The sequence below is a fragment of the Athene noctua genome, chromosome 39 (genome assembly GCF_965140245.1).
Source record: "Athene noctua chromosome 39, bAthNoc1.hap1.1, whole genome shotgun sequence".
Taxonomy (NCBI): domain Eukaryota; kingdom Metazoa; phylum Chordata; class Aves; order Strigiformes; family Strigidae; genus Athene; species Athene noctua.
Genome location: NC_134075.1, coordinates 42,709 through 65,900, shown reverse-complemented (window position 1 = coordinate 65,900; position 23,192 = coordinate 42,709). Strand labels below are relative to the sequence as shown.

General features: G+C 67.3%; 4 protein-coding genes across 10 annotated transcripts; all 4 read left to right on the top strand.

Annotated features, from left to right (window-relative positions):
- Positions 1–206: 206 nt before the first annotated feature.
- Positions 207–5,189, top strand: TFE3 (transcription factor binding to IGHM enhancer 3). Its single transcript, XM_074931072.1, has 10 exons — positions 207–457; positions 725–907; positions 977–1,211; positions 1,568–1,753; positions 2,192–2,290; positions 2,850–2,949; positions 3,287–3,343; positions 3,424–3,499; positions 3,642–3,789; positions 4,158–5,189. Exons 1-10 carry the CDS (start codon positions 330–332, stop codon positions 4,497–4,499), a joined length of 1,554 nt encoding a protein of 517 aa, XP_074787173.1. The 5' UTR covers positions 207–329; the 3' UTR covers positions 4,500–5,189.
- A 436-nt stretch (positions 5,190–5,625) lies between these two features.
- On the top strand, positions 5,626–12,885 carry GRIPAP1 (GRIP1 associated protein 1). Of its 6 annotated transcripts, none has more exons than XM_074931067.1 (22): positions 5,626–5,732; positions 5,803–5,869; positions 5,956–6,017; positions 6,096–6,122; positions 6,724–6,831; positions 7,171–7,321; positions 7,601–7,680; positions 8,099–8,134; positions 8,478–8,536; positions 8,627–8,674; positions 8,770–8,869; positions 9,162–9,332; positions 9,759–9,851; positions 9,937–10,014; positions 10,513–10,599; positions 11,007–11,063; positions 11,151–11,238; positions 11,621–11,730; positions 12,040–12,177; positions 12,256–12,349; positions 12,423–12,550; positions 12,624–12,885. In XM_074931067.1, the coding sequence occupies exons 1-22, from the start codon at positions 5,691–5,693 to the stop codon at positions 12,693–12,695; spliced, it is 1,896 nt and encodes a 631-aa protein (XP_074787168.1). In that variant the 5' UTR covers positions 5,626–5,690; the 3' UTR covers positions 12,696–12,885. The 6 variants fall into 6 exon arrangements, with proteins under 6 accessions (XP_074787168.1, XP_074787167.1, XP_074787169.1 ...); XM_074931066.1 differs by having other exon boundaries at positions 11,151–11,250; XM_074931068.1 differs by having other exon boundaries at positions 8,505–8,536; positions 11,151–11,250; positions 12,624–12,883.
- Positions 12,886–13,005: 120 nt separating this feature from the next.
- On the top strand, positions 13,006–18,346 carry TBC1D25 (TBC1 domain family member 25). Of its 2 annotated transcripts, XM_074931064.1 has the most exons (6): positions 13,006–13,312; positions 13,659–13,768; positions 13,848–13,999; positions 14,256–14,377; positions 14,620–14,823; positions 14,907–18,346. In XM_074931064.1, exons 1-6 carry the CDS (start codon positions 13,226–13,228, stop codon positions 17,037–17,039), a joined length of 2,808 nt encoding a protein of 935 aa, XP_074787165.1. In that variant the 5' UTR covers positions 13,006–13,225; the 3' UTR covers positions 17,040–18,346. The 2 variants fall into 2 exon arrangements, with proteins under 2 accessions (XP_074787165.1, XP_074787166.1); XM_074931065.1 differs by lacking the exons at positions 13,006–13,312; positions 14,256–14,377 and having other exon boundaries at positions 13,439–13,768.
- An 847-nt stretch (positions 18,347–19,193) lies between these two features.
- WAS (WASP actin nucleation promoting factor) lies at positions 19,194–23,192 on the top strand. The gene is made up of 12 exons (XM_074931120.1): positions 19,194–19,304; positions 19,821–19,964; positions 20,221–20,307; positions 20,819–20,915; positions 21,010–21,048; positions 21,148–21,198; positions 21,291–21,468; positions 21,591–21,633; positions 21,705–21,871; positions 22,226–22,556; positions 22,816–22,921; positions 23,003–23,192. Exons 1-12 carry the CDS (start codon positions 19,194–19,196, stop codon positions 23,053–23,055), a joined length of 1,407 nt encoding a protein of 468 aa, XP_074787221.1. The 3' UTR covers positions 23,056–23,192.

Sequence of the window (23,192 nt, the reverse complement as noted above, 5' to 3'; positions counted from 1 at the left end):
TGTCACTTCCTGCCAGCTCCCCTCCCCCCGTCGCTCAGCGTTTCCTGCCTCGGCCCCGCGGACCCCGCTCGGGGCACCGCGACCCCCCCGGGACCCCCCCTCCCCGGCCCCGCAGGGCCCCCCCGACACCTCTCGCACCCCCGCGGCAGCCCCCACATCCCCGGCCTTCGCGCGGCTTGGGGCAGCGCCACCCCCCAGCATTTCGCGGCCCCCCCCCCCCCCGCCCCATAGGGCCCCCCTGGCCCAAACCCCCCCCCCGCCGTCCCGCAGGGCCCCTCCCCGCCCCATAGGGCGCCCCTGAGCGGTGCCGTGGGGCGCGGGGGGCGGCGATGTCCCGTGGGGCGGCCGAGGGGGCCCCCGCGCCCCCCGGCCCCCCCCCAGCGCCGCCCCCCGGGCGCCCCACGGTCTACGTCCTGCTGGAGGGGCCCAGCGCCCCTGACACCCTCCGGCTGCTCAGGTGAGGGGGGCCCGGGGGGGGCCGCACAGTCCCGGGGCAGGGGGCGTCGGGAGGGGGGGGGCACAGGGGGGGTGAGGAAGCGTTTGGGGGGAGTCCGGGAGGGCTCTGGGAGGGGGGTGCGGGGGAATGGGAGGGATTTTGAGGGGTCGTGAGGAGGGGGTGCGGGGAGATCTGGGAGGGGGTGAGGGGCTGTGGGAGGGGTCCCAGGGGGAGCTGGGAGGGGGATCTGGGGGGCCGGTGGGTGCTGACCCCCCTCCCCTGGCACAGCCTGAGCTCGGTGCTGCCCGAGTCGGGGATCGTGGCTGACATCGAGTGGGAACCGCCTGGAGGGGGGACCCCCGGGGACCCCCCCAGTGAACCCCCTGGGGACACGCCTGGAGACACCCCCGGGAGCCCCGCAGACGCCCCCAGCACCTTCTACTGTCTGAAGAGCCAGCCCCTGCCCCACAGGTACCTGCGACCCCCCAGCCCCCCCTGGCCCCTCAGCCCTCGCGCTGCCATTAACCCTCTGCTCTGCAGTGCGGGGCCGGCCCCCCCAGCGGCCATGGCGGCCCCCCCCGCGGCCCCCCCCTCCTCCCGGGTGCTGCTGCGGCAGCAGCTGATGCGGGCGCAGGCGCAGGAGCAGGAGCAGAGGGAGAGGAGGGGCCCCCCCGGCCCCTCCGCAACCCCCAGCACGCCTGGACCCTCACCAGCCATCGCCGTTGGTGCCCCCCCGCCCCGGGCGCCCCCCCATGTGCCCCCCGAAGTGCTCAAGGTGAGGCCCCACGGAAAAGGGGGGGGACACGATGGGGGCGTCATGGGACACTGGAGGACCTTTAGGGAGCTGGTGTGTGCTGGGAAATGGGGGACCCCCGGGGGGGGGGAATGGGGGAGTTGGGGGTCAGGCGGGGATTGGGGTCCCCAGGAGAGGGGGGGGGGGGCAGTGCAGGGGGCATATGGGAGGCTCTGAGCTTCGGGGTGGGGAAGGCAGGGAGGGTATGGGGGGAATATGGGGGGCTCTGGGGCAGAGGGGATATGGGGATGGCATGCTGGGAATTGGGGGTCTTTGGGTCTTGGGTAAGGGGGGGCTGGGGCCCCCTTGGCCCTGACACCCCCCATGTCCCCCCTCAGGTGCAGACCCACCTGGAGAACCCCACACGCTACCACCTACGGGCGGCCCAGCGGCAGCAGGTCCGGCAGTACCTCACCTCTGCCCTGGGCCGGGGCCCTCCGAGCCCCCCGGGCCCCCCCCCAGCCCCCCCCACTCCCCCCAGCCCCCTCACCCTGCTCCACATCGGCCCCGGCTCTGAGAAAGAGGTGAGGGATGAGACTGCCCCCGGAGATGGGGAGAACAGCACGGAGAGGCCGTGGTGTTCCATGGGGGGGCCGCAGTATTCAGGGGGGGGTCCATGATGCAACACGAGAGCGTCGTGATGTCACTCCTGCAGAATGGGGTGTGGTACTGGGGGGGTGTGAGGTGGCGTGGGGGGGGTGAATCAGTCCTGTGATGTCATATGGAGCCACCTGGCACCAGGCGGGGTGGGGGTGTGTGTGATGCGATGCCTCGGGGCAGTGACGTGATTTCTGGGGGTGGTGACATGATATGGACCGCAGGGCCGTCGGGGGTGGGGGAGCGATGATGCAACGCCTGGGGACGGGGATACGATCCCGGGGATGTGAACGTTGCCCCCATGGGTCTGAGGTGATCCTGAGAAGCTCCGATGGGTACTTGTGGTTTTATTCCCTCCCGCGCAGATTGATGATGTCATCGATGAGATCATCAGCCTGGAATCCAGCTATGACGAGCTGCTCAGCTTCGGTCCAGCTGAGGGTGGTCTCCAGCTCCCGAACACGGTGCACTGCCCCTTTAAGGGCCTTGGGGGCGGGGACTGCCACAAGCAATGCCCCTTGGAAGGGGTGTGGCATGTACAAGCCCTGCCCGATGCTTCTCATTGGCTGTAACCACAGTGTAGGGTGGCCAATGGGGAGCCTGGCTGGGGGTGTGGTTTATCATAGCTCCACCCATTAGAGCATCTGGGGGCGTCGTTTACACTCTATACCAGCCAATGGGGCTTGTGTGGGAGCTTGCTGCTGTATACGGGCAGAGGCGGTGCTGAGTAGGTGGAGCCTGAGAGGTGGGTGTGGCCTTGTCATATGGGCATGGCCTGGTCCTCCCAATCAGGTCAGGGGAGGGTGGGGCCTGCTCAGAGGGGTGTGGCCAAAGTAGATGGAGGTTGGGGTGGGTGGGCATGGTCAAGCACAAGAGGAGTGGCTTGTGTGGAGGTGGGTGGGGCCTGCTCAGCTCCCAGCCTGTCCAAGAGGGCGCTGGCCTGGGGCGGGGTGGCGGGAGGTGTGGTCTGGAGGGGTGTGGTCCGGGGGGGCATGGTCATGCTGACCCCACCCCCACTTACAGCTGCCCGCCCCCGGGCCCCTCCTGGAAGTGTTCAGCCCCCCCCAGGGGGGCAGCAGTTCCTGTCCCGCTGAGCTGCCCCGTGTCAAGGCCGAACTCTCGGGTAGGGGGGGCCATCTCAGGGGGGTGGGAGGGCCTGGGGGGAGGGGGCCCAAGGGGTCCTATGGGGTGGGGGGGGGCCTTGGCGGGGTCCTTATGTGGCTAGAAGGGGTCTGGGGGGGCTCGCTATGGTGGGGAGGGGGTCCCAGGTGTCTCTTTGGGGTATAGGAGGGTTCTGGGCATCGCTGTGAGACTGGAGGGAGGGCTCTGGGGAAGAAAGGGCCCAGGGGGGGCCTTGGGGAGTCCCTGTGGGGCAGGGAGGGTCAAGGGTGGCTCCCTGCCGGGCAGGAGGGGTTGGGGTCCTGCCCTGGGGTTGTTGATGGCTGCTTCCCCGTCCCCAGAAACGGAGGCGAAGGCGCTGCTGAAGGAGCGGCAGAAAAAGGACAACCACAACCTGAGTGAGCTGGGGAAAAAAGGGGGGGCCGGAAGGGCCTGGGGAGCTACCATGGGGCTGATGCGTGTTCCCCTCTCTCCGCAGTCGAGCGGCGCCGACGGTTCAACATCAACGACCGCATCAAGGAACTAGGGACTCTCATCCCCAAATCCAACGACCCGTGAGTGGGGGACCCCACTCCCCAAGGGGCCCTGGCATCTGGGTGGCTGCTGGGGGTCCGCAGCAGGTCCTGTGAGGGACCCTGGCATCTGGGGGCACCGACGGCAGGTGCTAGCGGGACCCAGGTGTTACAATGCCGGCAGGGAGATGCGCTGGAACAAGGGCACCATCCTGAAAGCCTCGGTGGATTACATCCGTAAGCTGCAGAAGGAGACGCAGCGCTCCCGGGAGCTCGAGCTGCACCAGCAGCGCTTGGAGCAGGCAAACCGCAGCCTCCAGCTCCGCGTCCAGGTCCGGGGGGGCTGGAGGGGGGGTCCTATGGGTCTAAGGAGGTGGTTTATGGCACTGGAGAGGGTGGAACTGGGAGTCTGAGGGGCTGCAGCAGAGGTGGGAGGCTCTGTGGGACTGGGTTTGGGGGTACAGGGTCAGAGAGGGGTAGACTGGGGGTTTTGGGGGCTTCGTGGGGCTATGGGAGCATTATGGGTTTGTCAGTCACCTGGAGAGGGGTGCCCATGGGGCCAGGGGGAGTGGAACCGGGGGAATGGGGGTGTTATTGTGTTATTGTGAGGCTGGTTGGGCTGAGCTGGGGTCTGGGGAGACCTGTGAGACTGGGGGGTATATTTGGGCCCATGGATCGCTGACCTCCCCTGCCCCCCTAGGAGCTGGAGCTGCAGGCACAGCTGCACGGGCTCCCCCTGAGCCCTCCGGCGGCGCCAGCGGCCGAGGGGGGCTGCGAGGAGGCCCCTGGGGGCCCCCCCTTCCCCCCAGGGGGTCCCCCCACTCCCCAGTGCCTCCTGGACCTGGCACTGGCTGACGACCTGCCCCCAGGGCTGGGCCTGCCTCTGGGCCTGGGGGGTGCCGAGGGGAGCTTGGATGATATCCTGATGGATGACAGTGGGGGACTGTCGCCCCTCGGCCCTCCTGGCGCCCTCCTCGCCTCCCCCGGGCCCTCCCGCGCCTCCAGCCCCCGCAGCAGCCTCAGCATGGAGGACGACTCCTGAGCGCCGCCCACGTCGCCCCTTTAAGGACCCTCGGGCGTGGCCCATGTAAGGACCCTCCCCACCACGTGGCCCTTCGAAGGGCCCCCGTGCACCCCTTGAGGCCCCACCCCAGCACCCCAATGGCTGTTTCTGGTGGGCCTCACAGGGTGCCCTTTTAAGGCCCTTAGAACGGGACAGCCCTGTTTAAGGATGGCACTGCGTTGCCCTTTGAAGGCGCCCAGTTGGTGGGCGCCGTTAAAGGACCTCGGCTGGGCATGGCCCTTTTATGGAGGGCGTGTGGTGTGGCCCTTTTAAGGCGCCGGCGTGGGCTTCACTGGGTGTGGCCCTTTTATGGTTCATCTTCAGCCCCGCCCCTTCCAGAGGCAGCCCCGCCTCAGGGGAAAGCCCCGCCCCTCAGGGAAGACACCCCCCGCGTCCTGCCCCATGGAGAGGCTCCGCCCACGGCTGGCCCCGCCCCTTTTTCAGCTCCCCCCACCCCCCCAACTGGCGGGCTCCTGGGGGCTGGGCCCTCAGACATGAAACCCCGCCCTCCCCGCTGTCACTCACACATGCTCTGCCCACCGTACTAACCCTCCCCCGGTCCCGCCCTCTTTTAGAGGCCCCGCCCACCGGCTCCCTTAAAGGGACTGCCCCCCATTCCCCCCTCCGATTTTGTACGGAAACCGTCGCGTGGGAAATAAACGTTTGTTAACGAAGAGCCGCCCGTTGCCGGGGAGCGGGGGCGGGGCCTACAGAGCGGGGGAGGGGCTTCTGTAGGATTGGCAGCCCCCCGGGGGGACCAGGGGACTCCCTGTAAGGGCTGTGGCACCCAGGGGGCCGGTGTAGCCGAGGGGATCGCTGCGGGGCCTCGAACCCCTCGGGGGGGGACACCCTACAGAAGGAGGGTGGTGCCTACGGCCCTTACAGAGCGGCGCGGTCCGTACCGGGCCTATGGACAGTCCGCGAGCCGCGCGGGGGGGCAGCGTGGGCCTTGTGGTGCCCTGGGGCTGCGTAACCGCCCTCGGTGCCGGGGGCCTGCACGGCCCCTCCGCGGCGGGACCGTCTCTATGGTCCCCGCAGGGCCCCTCTGCCCGCCGAGGCGGCCGCCAGCTCTGTGGCCCTGGCGTCACGTCCGCGTCTCTACGTCTCCCGCGGGCTCGCCAGAACGTCCGCTTCCGGCTCCGCCCCGCGGGGTCCTCCCGCGGCGCCAAGATGGCGCAGGCCCTGTCGGCCGAGGAGTTCCAGCGGATGCAGGTGGGGCCGGGCGCGGGGCCCGGGGCTTTCTGCCCGCCGCCGCCCCGCTCACCCCGCTCCCCCCTCCCAGGCGCAGCTGCTGGAGCTGCGGACGGAGAACTACCGCCTCTCGGATGAGCTGCGGAAGAACGGCGCCGGTATGGGGGCGGGATGCGATGGGGTACCCCGGGGGGGGGGCGGTTCGGCTCGGCTGCCGCCTCACTGACGGCTCGTGTTCCCCCAGAGCTGTTGGGGCTGCGGCAGCGGGTGCAGGCGCTGGACAAGGATCTGGCCAAGGCCAACAAGGTGAGGGGAGTCCCCACCGTGGGCTCTGACCTGCCCCACCGCCCCCGGCCCCGCTGCGACCGCTCCTTTCTCTTGTAGGCTCTCAGTAAGAGCAAGAAGGCGCAGGTGGGTCCTGGGGGGTGTCTCTGTGGCTGCTGGGAGGGCGGGCCTTGAGGGGTTTTGTCTAAGTGCTGGGGCGGGGTCTTGGGGCATCATTAACGGTGTTGAGGGTTTCCTGGGGGCATCTCTAGTGCTGGTGGAGGAAGGTTGGAAAGGTCCTTAAGAGATACTGGGAGGTTTCTTGAGGTGCTGGGGGGGCGTAGAGGGTCTCTCAGGATGCTGGGGGGCCCTGGGATGTGCTGGGATGCCCTGGAGGCTCTCCAGGGATGCTGGGGGGAGTCTTGGGGGGCTCCTGTGAGTGCCGGCAAGGTGTCTGCAGTGCCGGCAAGGGTGCTGGGTGAGTCTAGGTGGTCTCTAGGGATGCTGGGTGGGTTCCTGGGGATCCTGGGTGGTCTCTGGGGAGTCTAGTCACCATCGGGGGGCATCTCAGGGGATCTTGAGGGGCTCTTGGGTGAGACCTGTAGGTCTCCATAGGGTCCATGCAGGTGCTAAGGGGTGCCAGAGGTTACTGCGGGGGATGCTATGGGGTCTGGGGGGGTCTGCAGGGAGCCTGGGGGGAGTTCTGGGGGTCCTGGCCACAGGATACCGGTGGTGGACCCCCCTTCAGGAGGTGGAGGCGCTACTGGGGGAGACACGGATGCTGCAGGGGAAGCTCCAGAGCCAGGAGGACGATTTCCGTCTCCAGAACAGCACCCTTCTGCGTGAGCTGGCCAAGGTGGGGGTTCCGGGCCCTCTAGGGACCCCGATATCCCCTCTTTATATCTCTCAGGCCATCCTGGGGGTTTCTAATGCTTCCCAATGCCACCTTAGGGGTTATTGGGGGGTCCCTAATGCCAGTCTGGGAGGCTCTGCCTCACTGGGGGGGGAGGATGGGACCTAAAGAATCCCTGGGGGTCGCCAGTGTCAGTTCCAGGGACATTTTGGGGTCTCTGAGGGTGACCAGTGTCACCACAGGGGCTCCGCAACCTCTTCTGGGTGGTCTTGGGGATCTCTTTGGGTCCCATGGAGGGGCCTGGGGGATCCTGCAGATGTCTGACCGTGGAGGGGGTCACAGCTGTGTGCACAGATCGAGGGACTGGAGGAAGAGAACCGGCGGCTGCGGGAGGGGGAGCCCCCAGGACCCTCCCGTGACCCCCCGGCCTCTGCAGAGCCCCCCCCCGATGGGGCTGCTGGTGATAGTGAGGCCCCATTGGCCCCTGCAGATGGTGAGGGAGCACCTGAGGGGCGATGTCGGGCTCTCTGGGATTTTTGGGGGTGTTCTGGGATTGTCCCTGGCGGGTGTTGGGGGGGCGGTGAGGGTGTTTGTATGGGTCTTGTCGCTGTCTGTAGGGCAGTATGGATGCCTACGGGGTGGGATATGGGCTGTCTGCAGGGTGTGGAGGGCCCATTGGGTGGGTATGGGGGTTCTGTGGGTCCCTGTCGGGCTGGGTGGGTGTTTATGGGGCTCAGTGGGGGGATGTGGGTCTCACTCCCCACTCTCTCAGCCCCCAGGGAGCTGCAGCCGGCAGAGGAGGGGGCTGGGGGTGACGCTTCCCCCAGGGAACTTCCAGCACTCACTGCCCAGGTATGTCGTGAGGGGAGTCGGGTGTGTGGAAAGCTTGGGGGGGTCTTGAGGGCATCTGGAGCGGCTAAAGAAGGTTCAGAAGTATGGGGGAGGAGAGTTTTGAGGGAAATAGGTGGTGATGGGGGAGGTCGGGGGTATAAATGGGTGTGGGGAGAAATGCAGACGCTGGAGGGAGTGAGGGTCTATAACAGAGTGGGAGGGTTGTGAGAGAACGAGATGGGTCGGGGAACGCATAAGGGGCGTTTGGGGCTGCACAGGCAGCGTGGGCTTTGATGAGAAGAGTTTGAGGGAGATGTGCAGTAAAAATGGAGCTGAAAACACAAAGTAATTGGGGCAGGAGACTGTGAGGGTATAGCAGGGGGGAAGGTGTGTAGGTGAAACTTAGGAGATGGGGGGCATTTCTGGGGGTCTCTTGCAGGTGGAGGTGGCCCAGCTTCAGGCAGAGGTGGCCAAGGTAAGGGTGGGTCCTTTTAGGGGGCCCTGCAGAGGATTTGGGGGTATTTGGAGTCAGGGGGGCTCCCATAGGAGATCTGGGAAGGTTGGAGTCCCAGAGGGTTTTGGGGGGCTCTTGAGGGGATTTGGGAGCTTCTGGGTGACCTTAGCAGAGACTGTGGGGGCTTTTGGTGTCTCGGAGAATTCTGGGATCCTGGGGACCTCGGGGGTGGCCCAGAGGGATTTGGGGATGTCCAGGGGGTGTCCCAGGAGGATTTCTGGGGTCTCAGAGGGGCTTTAGGGCACTTAAGGGGTTCTGGGAGTTCTCAGTGAGTGCTGAGAGGGATCGTCATCGTTCCCCTAAGAGTGGTGTTTGTGTTGCTGCTCCCCAGCTGGAAGAGAAACTGAGGAAGAAGCAGGAGAGGTGAGAGTGCTCGGACATCTGGGATTTGTTTAGGTTGCAATGCGGCTGTTTTCTGGGTTTTTTATCTATTTTTTTCCTTTCCCCCACCAGTTTTCTCCAGTTGCAGGCAGAGAAGGAGATGTTGCTCAGGGACAGTCGGTAGGTGGCTCCTGGGGGTCATGGGGTGGGCCCAGCATCTGCCCGGGATGCCTGGGGACCCCCCTCAGGCACCCAGGTCCCTCCATGCACCCCAGGACGGAGGTGGAGGAGCTCCAGGCCCGGCGGGATGAGGAATTTCAGGAGCTCCAGTCTGAGAACCAGCGGCTGCAGCAGGAACTGGAGGCTGCGGCCCAGGTGGGGGCACCCGGGGGGGTGTCCCCAGTCATTGGGGGATCCTGAGGGAGCACCTTGGGGTGTTGCTGGGGTCCTAGGGGTGCCCCATGGTAGTGTGGGAGTCCCGGGGGGCTCCCTGGAGAAACTGGGGGGCACTTGTGTGTTGGGGGGCTCCTGAGGGTCATCTCTTGGTGTCAGACTTTTTGGGGAGCACCCTATGATGTGGGGCGGTGTAGTGTGGGGATCTGTAGTCTCTGTACAGCGCCGTGTGGCAGCTGATGGCCCCAGGGCAGCCCTGTCTGGGTCTGGGCAGCTTGGAGCAGCTCTATACGGCCCCGGGCAGCACCGCCAGACCCTACAGGGCCCTATAGAGCGCTGTGTGGGGCGGCAGGCGGAAGTGGAGCTGCAGGAGCGGAGCGGGGCCCTGGCCCGGGAGCTGCAGGAGGCCCAGGCACAGCGTGACGCCCTCGACACCCAGCTCCAGGTGGGGTTGGGGGGGCTCTTGGGGGTCCTGGGGCAGTGGTTGTGCTCCCCAGAGGGTTGGGTGTCCATGGGGGGTGGTTTGGGATCCCCTGGAGGAAGGTTGGGGTTTTCTTGAGGGTGGTTTTGGATTCCTGGGAGTGTTTTGGGTTTCAGTTGGGAGTAAAACCCCCGAGTCCTGGGGGGGGCTTTGAGGTCCCTGCTGTGCTCACCCTGTCTCACCACGGGGATCCACGGGTGGGTTTAGGGCTCCTCAGGGTGCTCCTGACCTCATTCTGGGGGATTTGGGGGTCCCCCGGGGGGATTTAGGGTCCCTGAAGTGCCCTGGCCCTCTCCCTTGGGGGTTTTGAGGTCCTGGGAGGACTTGGGGTCCCCGAGGTACTGTCCCGGGGTGCGTGTGCGAGGCGTGTGCCTGGTGGTGCGCCCGCAGGCCTGTGCGGGGGAACGGGACGAGCTGCGGCGGCGGCTGGCAGAGGCGGAGGACGCCTGCGGGGAGAGCGAGCGGGGCCGGCAGCAAGCGCAGGTCAGCACCCCCTTCTCCTCTGTCGCGCCTCCCCGCTGGGATGGGGACACCCCCCTCACCCCCAGCCCGTCCCGTCTCCCCCCAGGAGCAGCTGGAGCGTCAGGCGCAGGAGCACGCAGCAGCCATCCGCACCCGCGCGGAGCAGCACCGGGCCGAGCTGGAGGTGAGCGCGAGGCTATAGGGGATCCCCCATCGGACCCCAGGGGTCTATTGTGGCTGTGTGGAAAATGCAAAAAACCTTGGGGTACTGCAGAGATGGTAAGGACTTCTGTGATTCTATGAAACACTGAGAGTGCTGTGGGGTGCAGAGGAGCTGCAAGGAGCCCGTATAGTTATTTGAGGCTATATAGGATCTATAGACACCGTGGAGCATCGGAAGAGCTAAAAGCACTTTTTATACAACGTTACGGGGTGGGGTGCATCGCTCCCTATAGGATTTATAGGATGACCTGTGGCTTTCTGAAGGCCGTAGGAACCCAGAAGTGCTACAACATCTGTAGGAACTCAATGAAGAGTGGTGTTGAGCCTGTTGTAGGGACCCTACCAGACTCAAGAAGTCTGTAGGAGCACCAGGGATGTTACAGAAGCCATGTCTGCTCCCCCGCAGCCCTATAGAGCCCTATAGGTGCCCAGACTGGGTGTGACCCTCTGCTGTCCCCAGGGCCGTGTTGGGGAGCTGCAGGCAGCGCTGGGGGATGCCGAGCGGCAGCGGGAGCTGCAGGAGGCTGAGGACCGGGCGCTGCGCCAGGTACCCCCAAATCCACATCTGTGGGACCCTCAGAGCAGCCACCCTGTCCCCCAGCGCCCCTCCCTGAGCCACCAGGACCCCCTCACAGCCCCCCTGGGAACCCCAGATACACTTCCATGGCATCCTCCAGCCTTCCTGAGACCACCAGAAATCTCACTGGGGCTTGCAGTTCCCCTGTGGAGAGGCCCACAGATCCCCCACCAGAGACCTTCAGATACCTAGAGTACGCCCCCAAATCCCCTCCCAGGGTCCCCAGACTCCTCTGGGTTCCTTCTCCGAATTCTACCTGGCCCCTTGTATTCTCCTGGGTTCCCTCTGAGCTCCCAGGATCCTCCAGACTCCCCTCAGCACCCGAAAGTCTTCTCTGGGACCCCCCCAAATCTCCTCCCCTCTCTCTGTTCCCCCAGGAGCTGAAGGACGTCCGCGACGGGCAGCGCATCCTGGAGAAGAAGGGCAGCGCCGCGGTGAGGGACCCCGGCGGTGCGGGGGGGCCTCGAGGTCGGGGTTCTGCGCGGGGCCCTGACCCCCACCCCCCGTTGCCCCCCCCACAGCTGAAGGACCTGAAGCGGCAGCTGCAGCTGGAGCGGCGCCGGGCTGACCGCCTGCAGGAGCGGCTGCAGGAGCTGCTGGCGCCCACCCGTGCGCGCAGCGGTAGCTGGACGCTGGGGGTTCCCTGGGGAACTGCGGGGGGGGCTTCCAGGCACTGGGATCCCTTCAAGGGCGGGACACCTGGGCAGTCCTGGGTCTGCAGGTTGGGGGTTGCAGGACTGTTGGAGACTGCTGGTGGGAGGAAAATGGGTGCTGGGGGTGTCCTAAATGCCACCGTGCCCTGGGGTGGGGAACCCGTGGGGGTGTGGGGATGGGGGTGACAGCATTCTCTGGAGGTGTGGGGTGAAGGGGGTGCCCAGACCTCTGGGTCCTCCAGGGTTGGGTAGCGCCTGGCCCCCCTTTCCTCCCCCCCAGAGCTGGAGGAGGGGTGGGCCCGCCTCAGACACCTGGGTCCCCTTTTTTGCCCTGGCAGGGCTGGAGGAGCTGGGGCTGGAGGGGGGCTCCCCCGGGCGGGGGCCGGGGGGCGACAGCAGCAGCCTCTCGTCCCTGGGCCGTGATGGCTCCGCCCCTGGCAGCACCAAGGTGGGCGGGGCCTGATGTGGGGGTGGGGCCTCATGGGGTGGGGCTGCTTGTGTAGGCGTGGCTACAGCTGGGCTGGGTGTGGCCTGGCAGGGTGTAGTGGGAGGGCGTGGCTTGGCCAGGGGCGTGTCTGGGGGTTTGGGGTGTGGCTGTGAGGGCTGCATGGGGTCACAGCAGGGGGCGGTGCTGTGTTGGGGGGGGGGAATGGGGCTGCCCTGGGCCCTCCCCAGCTCGGGGGTGGAAACTGGAGTGGGATGGGAGCGTGGCCTTGCCCGGGGTGCACAACCCCCCTGACCCCGCCCTCCCCTGCAGTCGGGCTCAGGAAGCCCAGGGGGGGGCAGCGGCGGTGGGGGGGTCCCCGGCGGCGGGGGCCTGTCCCCGGCAGAGGTGGCGGAGCTGTTCCAGCGCCTGGCCCAGAGCCAGCAGGAGCGCTGGCTGCTGGAGGAGAAGGTACTGGCGTGGCACGGGAGGGGCTGGGGAGGGCAATGGGGGGGGGTGTCACTGCCGCCACCTTTGCCCCCTCCCCAGGTGCGACACCTGGAGGTGAGCAGCGCCTCCATGGCTGAGGACCTGTGCCGCAAGAGCGCCATCATCCAGAGCTTCGTGCGCGACAGCCGCCTGGGTGAGCCCCGTCCCCGCACCCCTCGGCCCCTCCCCACCTCCCCGCGCTCACCTCGGCTCCGGCTGCCCCGCAGAGGCCGCGGGCCCTCCCGGGCCCCCCCGGCGGGGCACGGGGCCGGGGGAGGAGGGGCTGCGGGAGATGAACAAGAAGCTGCAGAACATGTTGGAGGAGCAGCTGACCAAGAACCTGCACCTGGGCCAGGTGGGCGGGGGCGGGGCCGGGGTGGGGCCGGGGGCGGGGCGGGGTGCGCTGACCCCGCCTCCGTCTCCCCCAGGACCTGGAGGCGCTGACGCAGGAGCTGGCCCGGCTCAGCAAGGAGCGCGCGGCCCCGCCCGGGCCCCCCTGAGGGGCGGGGCGAGGCCCCCGCCCTGCCCCGCTGCTGTAGGCGCCGCCTCCCCCACGCGCTGGCCGGCGGGGACGTTGCTGCTTTAAGGGAAGACGCGCCTTTAAGGAGGGGGTGGCCCCTCCAGGAGCGTGTTGCCCCTTTAAGGGGGGTCCCGCATGCGCCCCCTCGGTTCCCCCCTTCTCTTAATAAACCCCTGTGAACCGCTGCCGCTGCCTCATTGGCTCCGTTCGGGGGGCGGGCGGGGGCTGAGCTGTGGCATTGCTCCGCCCAGGTGACGTCACTTCCGGGCGCTGACCCGGATGTTGTTGCCATCGCCGCGGCCGCAGGACGGGGAAGCTCGCGGCGCCGCTCCGGCTCTCCCCCGCGCCCTGCGAGTTCCACTGAGGGGGCGCCGCGTGACGTCAGCACGGTGACGTAACACCTTCCCCCCGCTTTCCCGGTAGGGGGGCGGTGGAGGCACGACACCCCCACCCCCCCCCCTCCGGGTTCTCGCTCTGCGTCTGCGCGGAGCCCCCCCCCCCGCCCCCACCATGGCGGCCGCGGCGGGGGGCGGGGTTTGCCCCGGGGGAGGGGCCGTGGTGGAGGAGGAGTGCGAGGTGGTGCGCGTGCGCGTCAAGGTGAGGGGTGGGGATGGGGGCGGGGCTAAGGGTGGAGGGGGCGGGGTTTATCTGGAGGAGGAACTGGACGGTCTGAGGGGCGGGGCGATACTTGTTGGTGGGCGGGGTTACTTGTCGTAGGGGCGGGGCCGTCGCGTTACCGACGGCGGGGGGCGTCGTCAACGGGCAGCGGTTGCTGCCGGACGCGTCACGTGGGGGACGCTGGGACGCTGTTGCCACGGCGACGGGATGCGGCCGCCATTTTGGGCAGCTGTGAGGGGCTGGGCCTGGGCGGGGGGAGGCGGCAGTGCCGGGGCTCCGGCCCGGGCCCTGAGCCCCCCCCGCGCCGTGCTGACGCTGCCTGCAGAAGAGCGAGGGGCTGCTGCCGCCCGAGTTCCGCTCCTTCGCCGTCGACCCCCAGATCACGTCGCTGGACGTGCTGCAGCACATCCTGGCCCGCGCCTTCGATCTCCAGGGGTGAGCCCGGGCCCCCCCGCCGGCTGCCTGATCTCCTGGGGGGGCCTCGGTTGTTGAGCTTTCTCTCGGGTCCCCTCAGGAAGAAGAGCTTCTCAGTCAGCTTCGCGGCCCGTGACCCCCAGGGCCAGGAAACCTTCGTTCCGCTGCTGAGCGATGGGGACCTGGCGGCCGCCTTTGCCTGCGCCCGGCCCACCCTGCGCCTGCGCCTTGATGTCCGGCCCCCCGCCGAAAGTGAGTGGAGGTCCCCGGCGTCAGGAGAGTGGTGGGACTCGGACATCTGGGTCGGTGAGGCAGGGCCCCAGAGGGGTGGGTGGAGTCTCTTGTTTTAGAAAGGGGGAACCCCAGCATCCCCAGGGGGTGGCACGGGGAGACGGGGATGTGCAGTTCTCTTAGGGGGGGTGTCAGGAAGGGATCCAGGTGTCTGGGTGGGTGCCAGAATGGAGACCTGGGTGCCGAGTGGAGGGACCTAGGTATCCGGGTGCCGCAGGCCCGCTGCTGGAGGACTGGGACATCATCAGCCCCCGGGAGGTGGCAGCAGCAGAGCCCCTCCCCGAGCGCCGCTCACTCCTGGCTGCAGCACTGCCCTTCACCCAGGCCCTGCTGGCACAGGTAAGTGGGACTTGGGCATTTGGGAGGGGGCACTAGGTTCCCTTACCCTGCTGAGAGATTGTGGAGCGCTCCTCCTGTGACCTCCCAGTGGTTCTGGTTTTTTTAAAGACCCTTCTTGGCATCCTAGCTGTTCTCTAGTTCACTCTCAGTTCTTCTCCACTAGTGTTTCCAGTTTTTCTGTGCTGTAGCTCCTTGCACATTCAGGTCCTTCCCAGCACCATGGGTGACCCGTTTCCTCACAGGTGGGCCGGACGCTGGCCCGGGCACAGGCAGCCCTGGCGTGGCCTGAGGGGTCCCCTCCCTCACCGCCTCTGCCACCGCCCCCTTGTGCCCCCCTGAGCGACGCCGACCTCCGCACCTACTTGGGCCCCGGTGGGCGGCTGCTGCGGCCGCACGACCTGCGTCTCCACATCTACCATGGCGGCGTCGAGCCTGGCCTGCGTAAGGTGGGTTTCCCCCGGCTTCCACCGGCCTCCCTGAGTCCGCTCGGGGTCCCTGACCCCCTCTGCCCCATCTTTCACTCTCCCAGGTGGTCTGGCGGTACCTGCTGAACGTCTTCCCGGCGGGGCTGTCGGGGCAGGAGCGGCTGGCCCACCTGCGGCACAAGGCGGGCGAGTACGCGGCGCTGAAGGCCCTGCTCGCCGCCCGGGCAGCCCCGGCCGAGCTGGCGCTGGTGGGTGCCGCCGTGCGCAAGGACGTGGTGCGCACTGACCGGGGCCACCCCTACTTTGGCGGCCCCGAGGAGGGACACCCCCACCTGGCTGCGCTGCAGGCTCTGCTCACCACCTTTGCGCTGGGGCACCCGCGTCTCTCCTACTGCCAGGGAATGTCGGACGTGGCCGCCCCGCTGCTGGCCGTGCTGGACGACGAGGCCCAGGCCTTCCTCTGCTTCTGCGCCCTCATGCGCCGCCTGGGTCCCCGCTTCCGCCCCGGCGGCCGGGGGCTGGCCCGCGCCTTCGCCCACCTCCGGCGCCTCCTGCGCCGCGCCGATCCCCCTTTCTGGGCCTTCCTGGCCGCCCGCGGCGCTCACGACTTGCTTTTCTGCTATCGTTGGCTGTTACTGGAGCTCAAGCGGGAGTTTGCCTTCGAAGACGCTCTGCGGGTGCTGGAGATCACCTGGAGCTCCCTGCCGCCTGCCCCGCCGCCCCCCCCGGACGGCATACCCCTCCTGGGTGCCCCCCTGGGGCCCCGCCGGGCCCGCCGAGGGCTGCGTGAGCGGCGTGGGCTGCGGCCCCGGCCCCCACGCCGGCGGCGCCGGCAGCAGAGGGAGAGCGAGGCCCCTGCAGAGGCGGCCGGTGGTCGAGGCGACCACGAGTTCTGCGGGGGTGAGCAGGAGGATTCCAGAAGTACCAGCGGTGTCCAAGATGGTTCCAAGGTCTCTGCAGATGTGCCAGAGGCACCCACAAGCTCTGGCGATGACCACAAGATACCAAAGAGTTCTAGCAACATCCAAGAGGGTCCTGAGACCTCAGAGAACGTCCAGGAGGGTCCTAAGAGCTTTGAGGATGACCGAAAGGTTATAGAGAGCTCCAGCAACGTCCAGGCTGGCTCCAAGAGCCCTGGAGGAGACCATGAGAAACCTGAGGTCTTTGGCGGTGTCCAACTTAATCCTGACAGCTCCTGGAATGACAAAGAGGATCCAAAGATTTCCCAAGATGTTTGCAGCAGTGCCAAGGTCCCCGGGGATGGCCAGGGCAGCCTTAAGGCCTCAGGCGAGGTCCAGGGTGGTGCTAAGGTCCCCAGGGGTATCGGGCAGGATCCCAAAGTTCCCTGTGATGGCGGTCGAGACTCCGATGATCTCAAGAATGTCGGAGAAGACCCCAGTGTCTCTAAGGAGGTTGACCAAGAGCCTGGTGTTCCCAGGAAAGTCAGCGGAGGTGCCAGTGCTGTCAAGGAGATGGATGAACAACCAGACATCCACAAAACGGTTCGTGGAGATCCTGATGTCTGCAAGAAGACCGGCAAAGATCCCAATATAAGTGCTGATTCCTCCACGTCCAAGAAGACTCGCGAAGGTCGCGATACCTCTGAGAAGGTACGTGAAGAGTTGAACGCTCTGGAAAAGGTTGGTGATGAGCGTAGCGTTTCTAGGAGGATTGAGGGAGACCCTGACGTGGTCAGAGAGATCGACAGAGATCCCAAAGACATCAGCGAAGACCCCGAGGTCTCCAAAGAGGTTGCTGACACCCTCGAAGAGGTTGACAACACCCCCAACTTGCCCAGAGAGGTTGGTGAAGACCCCAGAGAGGTATGTGATGATCCCAGCCTGGGCAGGGAGGCTGCTCACACCCCCGAGGACCCCTGGGGGGGCGGTTGGGCCTGGGAGGACTCGTGCTCCTCTTCCTCCTCCTCCTCCTCCTCATCCTCCTCCTCGTCTGAGGAGGAGGAGGTGGGTCTGGAGGATGATGGGGCGCCGTTGCCGCCACCGGAGGAGCTGGGGCAGGGGAACCCCTTCCTCCTCTTCCTCTGCCTGGCCATGCTGCTGGAGCAGCGGGAGGCCGTCATGGCGCGGGCCGGGGACTACAACGAGGTGGCCATGCACTTCGACCGCCTGGTGCGGCGCCACCACCTGCCCCGCGTCCTGCGCCGCGCCAAGGGACTCTTCGCCCGCTACCTGGAGGGCTGGGGGGGCACGCCCCCAGGGGGGCCCACCACGGGCTAGGGGCGCCGGCAGGCTGGGGGCAGCACAAGGGCCCTGCTGGGACCCTGCAGGGACATGGGGGACCACGTGGGGACCCCATGGACACCACGTGGGGACCTGTAGGTCCCGTTTGGGGACCCCTAGGCCACCATTGGGAGCCTTCGGCCAACGGGGTGACCCGTAGAATGACGTGGGGATACCATAGACACCACCTGGGGACCCCGATCACCATGGGGAGCCCCCGGTCAATGTGGGGACCTGTAGGCCAGCGTGGGGACCCCATAAACATGGCGAGGGACCTGTATATCTTTGGGACTCATAGGCCACCATGGGGACCAGCAGAGGACTCTGGGGACGTAGGTCTTCTCTGGGGACGTAGAGACCAATGTTGGGACCTGTAGGGCAGCATAGAGATTCCACAGACACGCCCAAGTGGAGGCCCCCAAGTTCCCTCCGAGCCCCCCATGACTACACAGTAGGTTACCATGGAGACCTCTAGGCCAGCGTGGGGGATGCTTCGACGCCCCTGGGGGGAGCTTTAGGTCAGCCCTGTAGATTGTCCTCAGGGACCTCTTAGACCCCTGTCGGCACCAGATGGGGCTCCACAGACCCCCCTGGAAGCCCACAGATCCCCCTGGGGGATCCAGAGACACCCCAGTATGGACCAGTACAGCGCAGCGCCTCCCCTCTGGGGTTCTGTGTCACCATGGGGCATCCCAGTATAAATCAGTACGAACCGCTACGATGTCCCAGATGGGAGCTGCTGGATCCACGTTGCCTTGGGCCAGACCAGTATGAACCAGGAAGGGTCTGGAGGCCCAACTGGGAGCCCCACGTACACATCGCCTTGGGTTGGAGCGGGATGGACCAGTACAGCATCCCAGCTGGGATCACTGCATTGACATGGCCTTCAGTCATCCCAGTACGGACCAGTATGGCAGCCCAACTGGGAGTTCTTCACCCATGTGGCCTTGCGTCCTCCCAGTATGGACCAGTACAGCATCTTGCCCAGGATCTCTTCACCCACGTGGCCTTGCGTCCTCCCAGTATGGACCAGTACAACATCTTGCCTGGGATTTTTTCACCCGTGTGGCCTTGTGTTCTCCCAGTATGGACCAATATAGACCGGTAGGGCACCCTGACTGGGATCTTGATGCGCATATGGGTTCTCCCAGTACGGACCGCTGCAACCCAGTTCCTGCCCCCCGACCCTGGGTGCCTTCTCACCCTCCTCCTTATTTATTGCCCCCGTCCCCCCACCCTGCGGGAGGGACCCAGGGATCCGCGAGGTGCCGAAGACGTGAATAAACCTGACGCCCATGACTGTTGTTTGGGTGTTCCCGTTATGGACTGGGAAGGAGTTGGGGGCTGCCACTGCAGACTGGGAAGGGAAGGGATGTGGGGGTCTGGTTTGTACTGGAATGGGAAAAGGGGCTCCCAGTGTGGACTGGAGGCTTCCCAGCGTAGGCTGGGGCAGAGTAAGGGATGTTCTAGTCCACGCTGAAAAGGGGTGGGGGGGGCTGCAAGTATGGATTGAGGAGGAATTGTAGTTCCCTGTCCATACCAGGAAGGGGCTTTGGGCTCCTCCAGTATGAACTGGGGACCTCCTAGTATGGACTGGGAATGGGTTGTGGTCCCCACTGTGGCGTGGGAAGTAGAAGCGCCCAAATGCCTAGGTCCCCATCTTGGGCTGGGGGGAGGGACAAGTACTGGGATCTTCCCAGTGCTCCCAAGTCCCTCCCAGCATCCCCAGTTTTAGTCCCATCGCTGTCTGTATTGGCTGAGACTGCTCCCAGTCCCCCCTGTTTCCCCATCGTCCTTCCCAGTTACCCCAGTCCTTCCCACTTCTTCCTGGTTCCCCTCAGTGCCTCCCATTTTTTTCCCAGTATCCCCAGATTCGGCCTCATTGCTGCCTGTGTTTGCAGAGAGCCTGTTTTTAGTCTCTCTCGGGTCTCCTCCATCTTTCCAGTCTCTCCCAGTTCCCCCAGTTCCCCCTCCCAGTCCCTCTGAGCCCGGAGGTGACGTCCCCGCCACCTCAGGGCCCTGGGTGCTTCCGGGCGGAAGAGGCCTCTGCGAGGGACCCAGGCGTTCAGGGGGGACCCAGGCGTTTTGGGGGGGACCCAGGCATTTGAGGGGGACCCAGGCGTTTTGGGGGAGGTCCCAGGCATCCAGGGGATGAGCCGGGGGGGTCGAGGGGTGGGCCCGGTGGGTGACAACGTCCCCTCGGGGCTGCTGCAGGAGCAGGAAAACCTGCGGCTCTTCGAGCTCCTGGGCCGGAAATGTGTGGTGAGGGGCCGGGGGAGGGCTGGGGGGGGGTTAGAGGGGCCTGTAGAGGTCAACAGGGGACTGGAGGGGCTTTGGAGGGGGAAGCTGGGGGTTCCGTGGGGTCTTGGAGGGGCTCTGAGGGGGATTTTGGGGTGCCTCAGAGGGGGCTAATGGGGTTCTGGGGTGCCCCTGAGGGGGATTGTGGGGGGCACTTGAGGGGCCTCAGCAGGGGCTGATGGGGGACTTGGAGGGGTTGGGGCAGGAACTGGGCGTTCCATGAGGTCCTTGGGGTGGGGGGGGCCCTGAGGGAGATTCTTGGGGGTCTGGATGGGAGCTGGGAGTCCCATGGGAGGGTCTGAGGGGGCCCTGAGGGGGATTTTGGGGGGGCCATTGGCATCCTGGGAGGGAAACATGGGGCACTGCAGTCTCTGGGGGGGGCCCCATGGGAGGCTTAGGGGGGCCATGGGGGGCTGTGAGGGATCTTGGGAGGGATTTGGGGGGGATCTGTGGGGGCCTGAGCACATGGTGTCCCCGCAGACGCTGGCGACGGCAGTGGTGCAGCTGGTGATGGCGGAGTCGGGGGGCCCGGGGGGGTCCTGGGCCAAGCGGGGCTGCGGCGTCGCCTGCCTGGTGCGGGACAGCCCCCGCCGCTCCTACTTCATTCGCCTCTACTGCTTGGCCGTGAGTGGGGGGTCCTGGGGATGACCCGGGGGGGACTCTTAGGGTCGGAGGGGTCCCTGAGGGTCTCTCAGGGTCAGGGGGTCTCTCGGGGTTGGGGAATCCTTGGGGGGGTCAAGGGGAGGTCCCTGGGGATCTCTCCGGGTCGGGGGGGTTTTGGGGGGTCTCATGGGGTCAGGGAGGTCCCTGGGGGTCTCTCGGGGTCGGGGTCCCCGAGGGGGTCCCCGGGGGTCTCTGGGTGCCACATTCTCTGGTGCAGGCCGGGAGCCTGTGGTGGGAGCAGGAGCTGCATGGGGAGATGGGCTACGCCGCCCCCGCCCCCTTCTTCCACACCTTTGCTTCCCGCGTGAGTGGGCGGGGCCACGGGAGGGGTGGGGCCAAGGACTGGCTCCGGGGTTGGAGGTGGGGCTGATGTGTACAGGTGGGGCTCAGTGGGTGGGGCTTAGGAACAGTGGGTGGAGCCAAGTAACTGTGGGTGGGACTATGGGTGTTGGGGTGGGGCCTGTAGGCAGGGCTGTGGGGGTGTGGGAGGGGCTAAGGGGTGGGGCTGATGACATGTGGGAGGGGCTAACAACGTAGGAGGGGCTGATGGGTGGGGACATGTGGGAGGGGCTAAGGGATGTGGGAGGGGCTATGGGGTGGGGCTGAAGACATGTGGGAGGGGCTAAGGGGTGGGAAGGGGACGTGGGGGCTAAGGGGGGGCTAAGGGGTGGAGCTGATGACATGTGGGAGGGGCTAACAATGTGGGAGGAGCTAATGACTGGAGGTGGGGACATGTGGGAGGGGCTAAGGGATGTGGGAGGGGTTTGTGCCCTGCGGGCGGGTCCCATGGGGCAGGTCCCTGGTTGGCGGCACAGGAGGGCCCGGCAGGGCTGAACTTTGCGGACGAGGGGGAGGCGGCCGCCTTTGAGGGGCTGGTCCAGGAGCGGCTGCGCCGGCGGCAGCAGCGGGCAGGTGAGAGCACGGACCCCCGCAACGCACCGGGGCAGCCCCCGCTGTGCCTGGGGCAGCCCCCGCTCACCCCCTCTCCCCTCTCTCTCTCCCCCAGAGAAGCGGCAGCTCCCGCCCCCACCACCCGCCGGGGACGGTGAGTCCCCTTGTCCCGGGGGTCTCGTGGGGGGCAGAGCTGGGGGGACGCCAGGCGGTGCCGTGCGGCGTGGCACCAACACCCCCTGTTCCCCCACAGAGCGCCGCGGGAGCCTGCCCCGGGCCCCCACGGCCACCGCCGACGGCAGCGGTGAGTGCCTGCCCCGGCGCAGGCTTCCCCCCTCCCGTAGCGGGGTATCGCTGCCCCATAGAGGGTGTCCAGCTGGGTTTTTTCCCTCACAGCCCCCCCACTCCCGGCCGTGCCTATTGCCAACCCCGACATCACGGCATCCCGCTACCGGGGGCTGCCCAGTCCCGCGGGGCCCACGGCGGGACCCACGGCGAGCCCCACAGCCGGTGAACAGAAGAAGGGCCGCAAGAAGATCTCCAAGGCTGACATTGGGGCCCCTTCTGGCTTCAAGTGGGTCTGGGCGGGGAGCGCGTGGGGCTGTACGTGGTGGAGGGGACCACACCACGTGTCCGGGGGCACGTACAGGTCCAGCCGTAGGGCGGGTGGCTCTCTCACCGTCACCCTTCCCCCAGGCACGTCGGTCACATCGGCTGGGACCCCAACAACGGCTTTGACGTAGGTGTCTCCCGCGTCTCCCCCCCGCCCCCCCGGCACGGCAGGGGGAGGTGACGGTGTGGGGTGCGCAGGTGGCGGCGCTGGACCCCGCCCTGCGGGCACTCTTCGCCCGGGCCGGCATCAGCGAGGCGCAGCTGGCCGACGCCGAGACCTCCCGCCTCATCCACGACTTCATCCAGGGCCGGGGCGGGCTGCAGGCCGTACGGGAGGAGATGCGCCGGCAGGGTGAGCCCCCCCCGGCACCGCCGACGGCCCCCCGGGGGGCCACGGGGACCTTTCCCGCACCCCCCCCGCCTGGGCGTTAGAGGATCCATATGGCCCCTCCCCAACGATTTCAAGGGTCCTGTGCTCCCCCCGCAGCCCCGTCGATTACAGGATCCATACGGCTACCCCCGTACCGTCCCATATGCCCCCCAAGGCAGTGTCTGTGAAACACCCCCCCCGTTGGAGGCTGTGGCTGCCCCCCTCGATGAAGTTCACGGACCCAGTCACAGTGTCCCTGCGGCTCCCCCTCGAGGGTCCGTGCAGGCCCCTGGGTGCCAGGCGATCATTAAGGCACTAATTAACGTCTCTCTTACCCCTCTCTGACAGGTCCCCCTCCCCCGCCGGGCCGGGGGGGCACCCCGCCCCCCGCCCCGCCCCCCGCCGGACCCTCCCGCAGCCGCTCGGGTCCGTTGCCCCCCCCCCCCCCTCCAGGGGGCCCCCCGCCCCCCCCTCGCGGGGGGCCCCCCGTCGCCCCGCCCACCCGGCCCGTCGCCCCGCCCCCGGCCCGCGGCCCCACCCCTCCGGGTGCTGCCGCGGCCCCGCCCCCTCCCCCGCCTCCCCCGCCCCCGCCACCCCCCGGCGCCGGCGGTTCCCCTGCGCCCCCCCCGGCCCGAGGGGCTCTGCTGGACCAGATCCGCCAAGGCGTGACCCTGAACAAGGTCAGCTGGGGCGGGTGGGGCCGCACGATCTTCTGGGGCAGGGTGGGGAGCGTCCCCCAGCGGTGGGGGTGGTTGGCTGCCCTGGTCCCGGGACTGGTGTGAGTGGAAGGGGCGTCCCGTTACTCTCTGGGGAGGGGGGTGTCCGCCGTGACAGGGGTTGGCATGAGCGGGGGGGACGTTGCCATGGGGCTGGTGGCTGTGGGTCAGCGTCCCGGCCGTGGGGCAGCCCTGACTTCCCCCCATGCCCCCCCCCCTCCAGACCCCCGAGGTCCCTGAGGGTGGTGGTGGCAGCCCCGGCGCGGGGGGGCTGGTGGGGGCCCTGATGGACGTCATGCAGAAGCGCAGCAGAGTCATCCACTCCTCAGGTGAGCACCCCACAGCGAGGGGGCGCCCCGCAGCCCCCACCCGCTGCGAGTGTCCCCCCCTGACCCCCTGCTTTCCCCCAGACGAGGCCGAGGATGGTGAGGACGAGGATGAGGACGACGAGTGGGACGACTGAGTCCCCCCAGCTTGTGCTCCCCCAGCCCGGTGTATCCCCGCCCTGCCCGGCTCCGGGAGGGCGCAGGCCCCCCTCCTGCCCCCCAGCTACCCCCAGGACCCCTCCTGACCCCCGCCAATAGCAAATAAAGGCCATGA

Coding starts and splice junctions, on each gene's coding strand:
- TFE3 (XM_074931072.1), top strand. CDS start 330: ATGTCCCGTGGGGCGGCCGAGGGGGCCCCCGCGCCCCCCGGCCCCCCC. Junction 458..724: donor GACACCCTCCGGCTGCTCAG/GTGAGGGGGGCC, acceptor CCCCTGGCACAG/CCTGAGCTCGGTGCTGCCCG. Junction 1,212..1,567: donor TGCCCCCCGAAGTGCTCAAG/GTGAGGCCCCAC, acceptor GTCCCCCCTCAG/GTGCAGACCCACCTGGAGAA.
- GRIPAP1 (XM_074931066.1), top strand. CDS start 5,691: ATGGCGCAGGCCCTGTCGGCCGAGGAGTTCCAGCGGATGCAG. Junction 6,123..6,723: donor GTAAGAGCAAGAAGGCGCAG/GTGGGTCCTGGG, acceptor ACCCCCCTTCAG/GAGGTGGAGGCGCTACTGGG. Junction 12,551..12,623: donor AGAACCTGCACCTGGGCCAG/GTGGGCGGGGGC, acceptor CGTCTCCCCCAG/GACCTGGAGGCGCTGACGCA.
- TBC1D25 (XM_074931064.1), top strand. CDS start 13,226: ATGGCGGCCGCGGCGGGGGGCGGGGTTTGCCCCGGGGGAGGGGCCGTG. Junction 13,313..13,658: donor TGGTGCGCGTGCGCGTCAAG/GTGAGGGGTGGG, acceptor CGCTGCCTGCAG/AAGAGCGAGGGGCTGCTGCC. Junction 14,824..14,906: donor TCGAGCCTGGCCTGCGTAAG/GTGGGTTTCCCC, acceptor TCACTCTCCCAG/GTGGTCTGGCGGTACCTGCT.
- WAS (XM_074931120.1), top strand. CDS start 19,194: ATGAGCCGGGGGGGTCGAGGGGTGGGCCCGGTGGGTGACAACGTCCCC. Junction 19,965..20,220: donor TTCGCCTCTACTGCTTGGCC/GTGAGTGGGGGG, acceptor TCTCTGGTGCAG/GCCGGGAGCCTGTGGTGGGA. Junction 21,634..21,704: donor ACCCCAACAACGGCTTTGAC/GTAGGTGTCTCC, acceptor TGGGGTGCGCAG/GTGGCGGCGCTGGACCCCGC.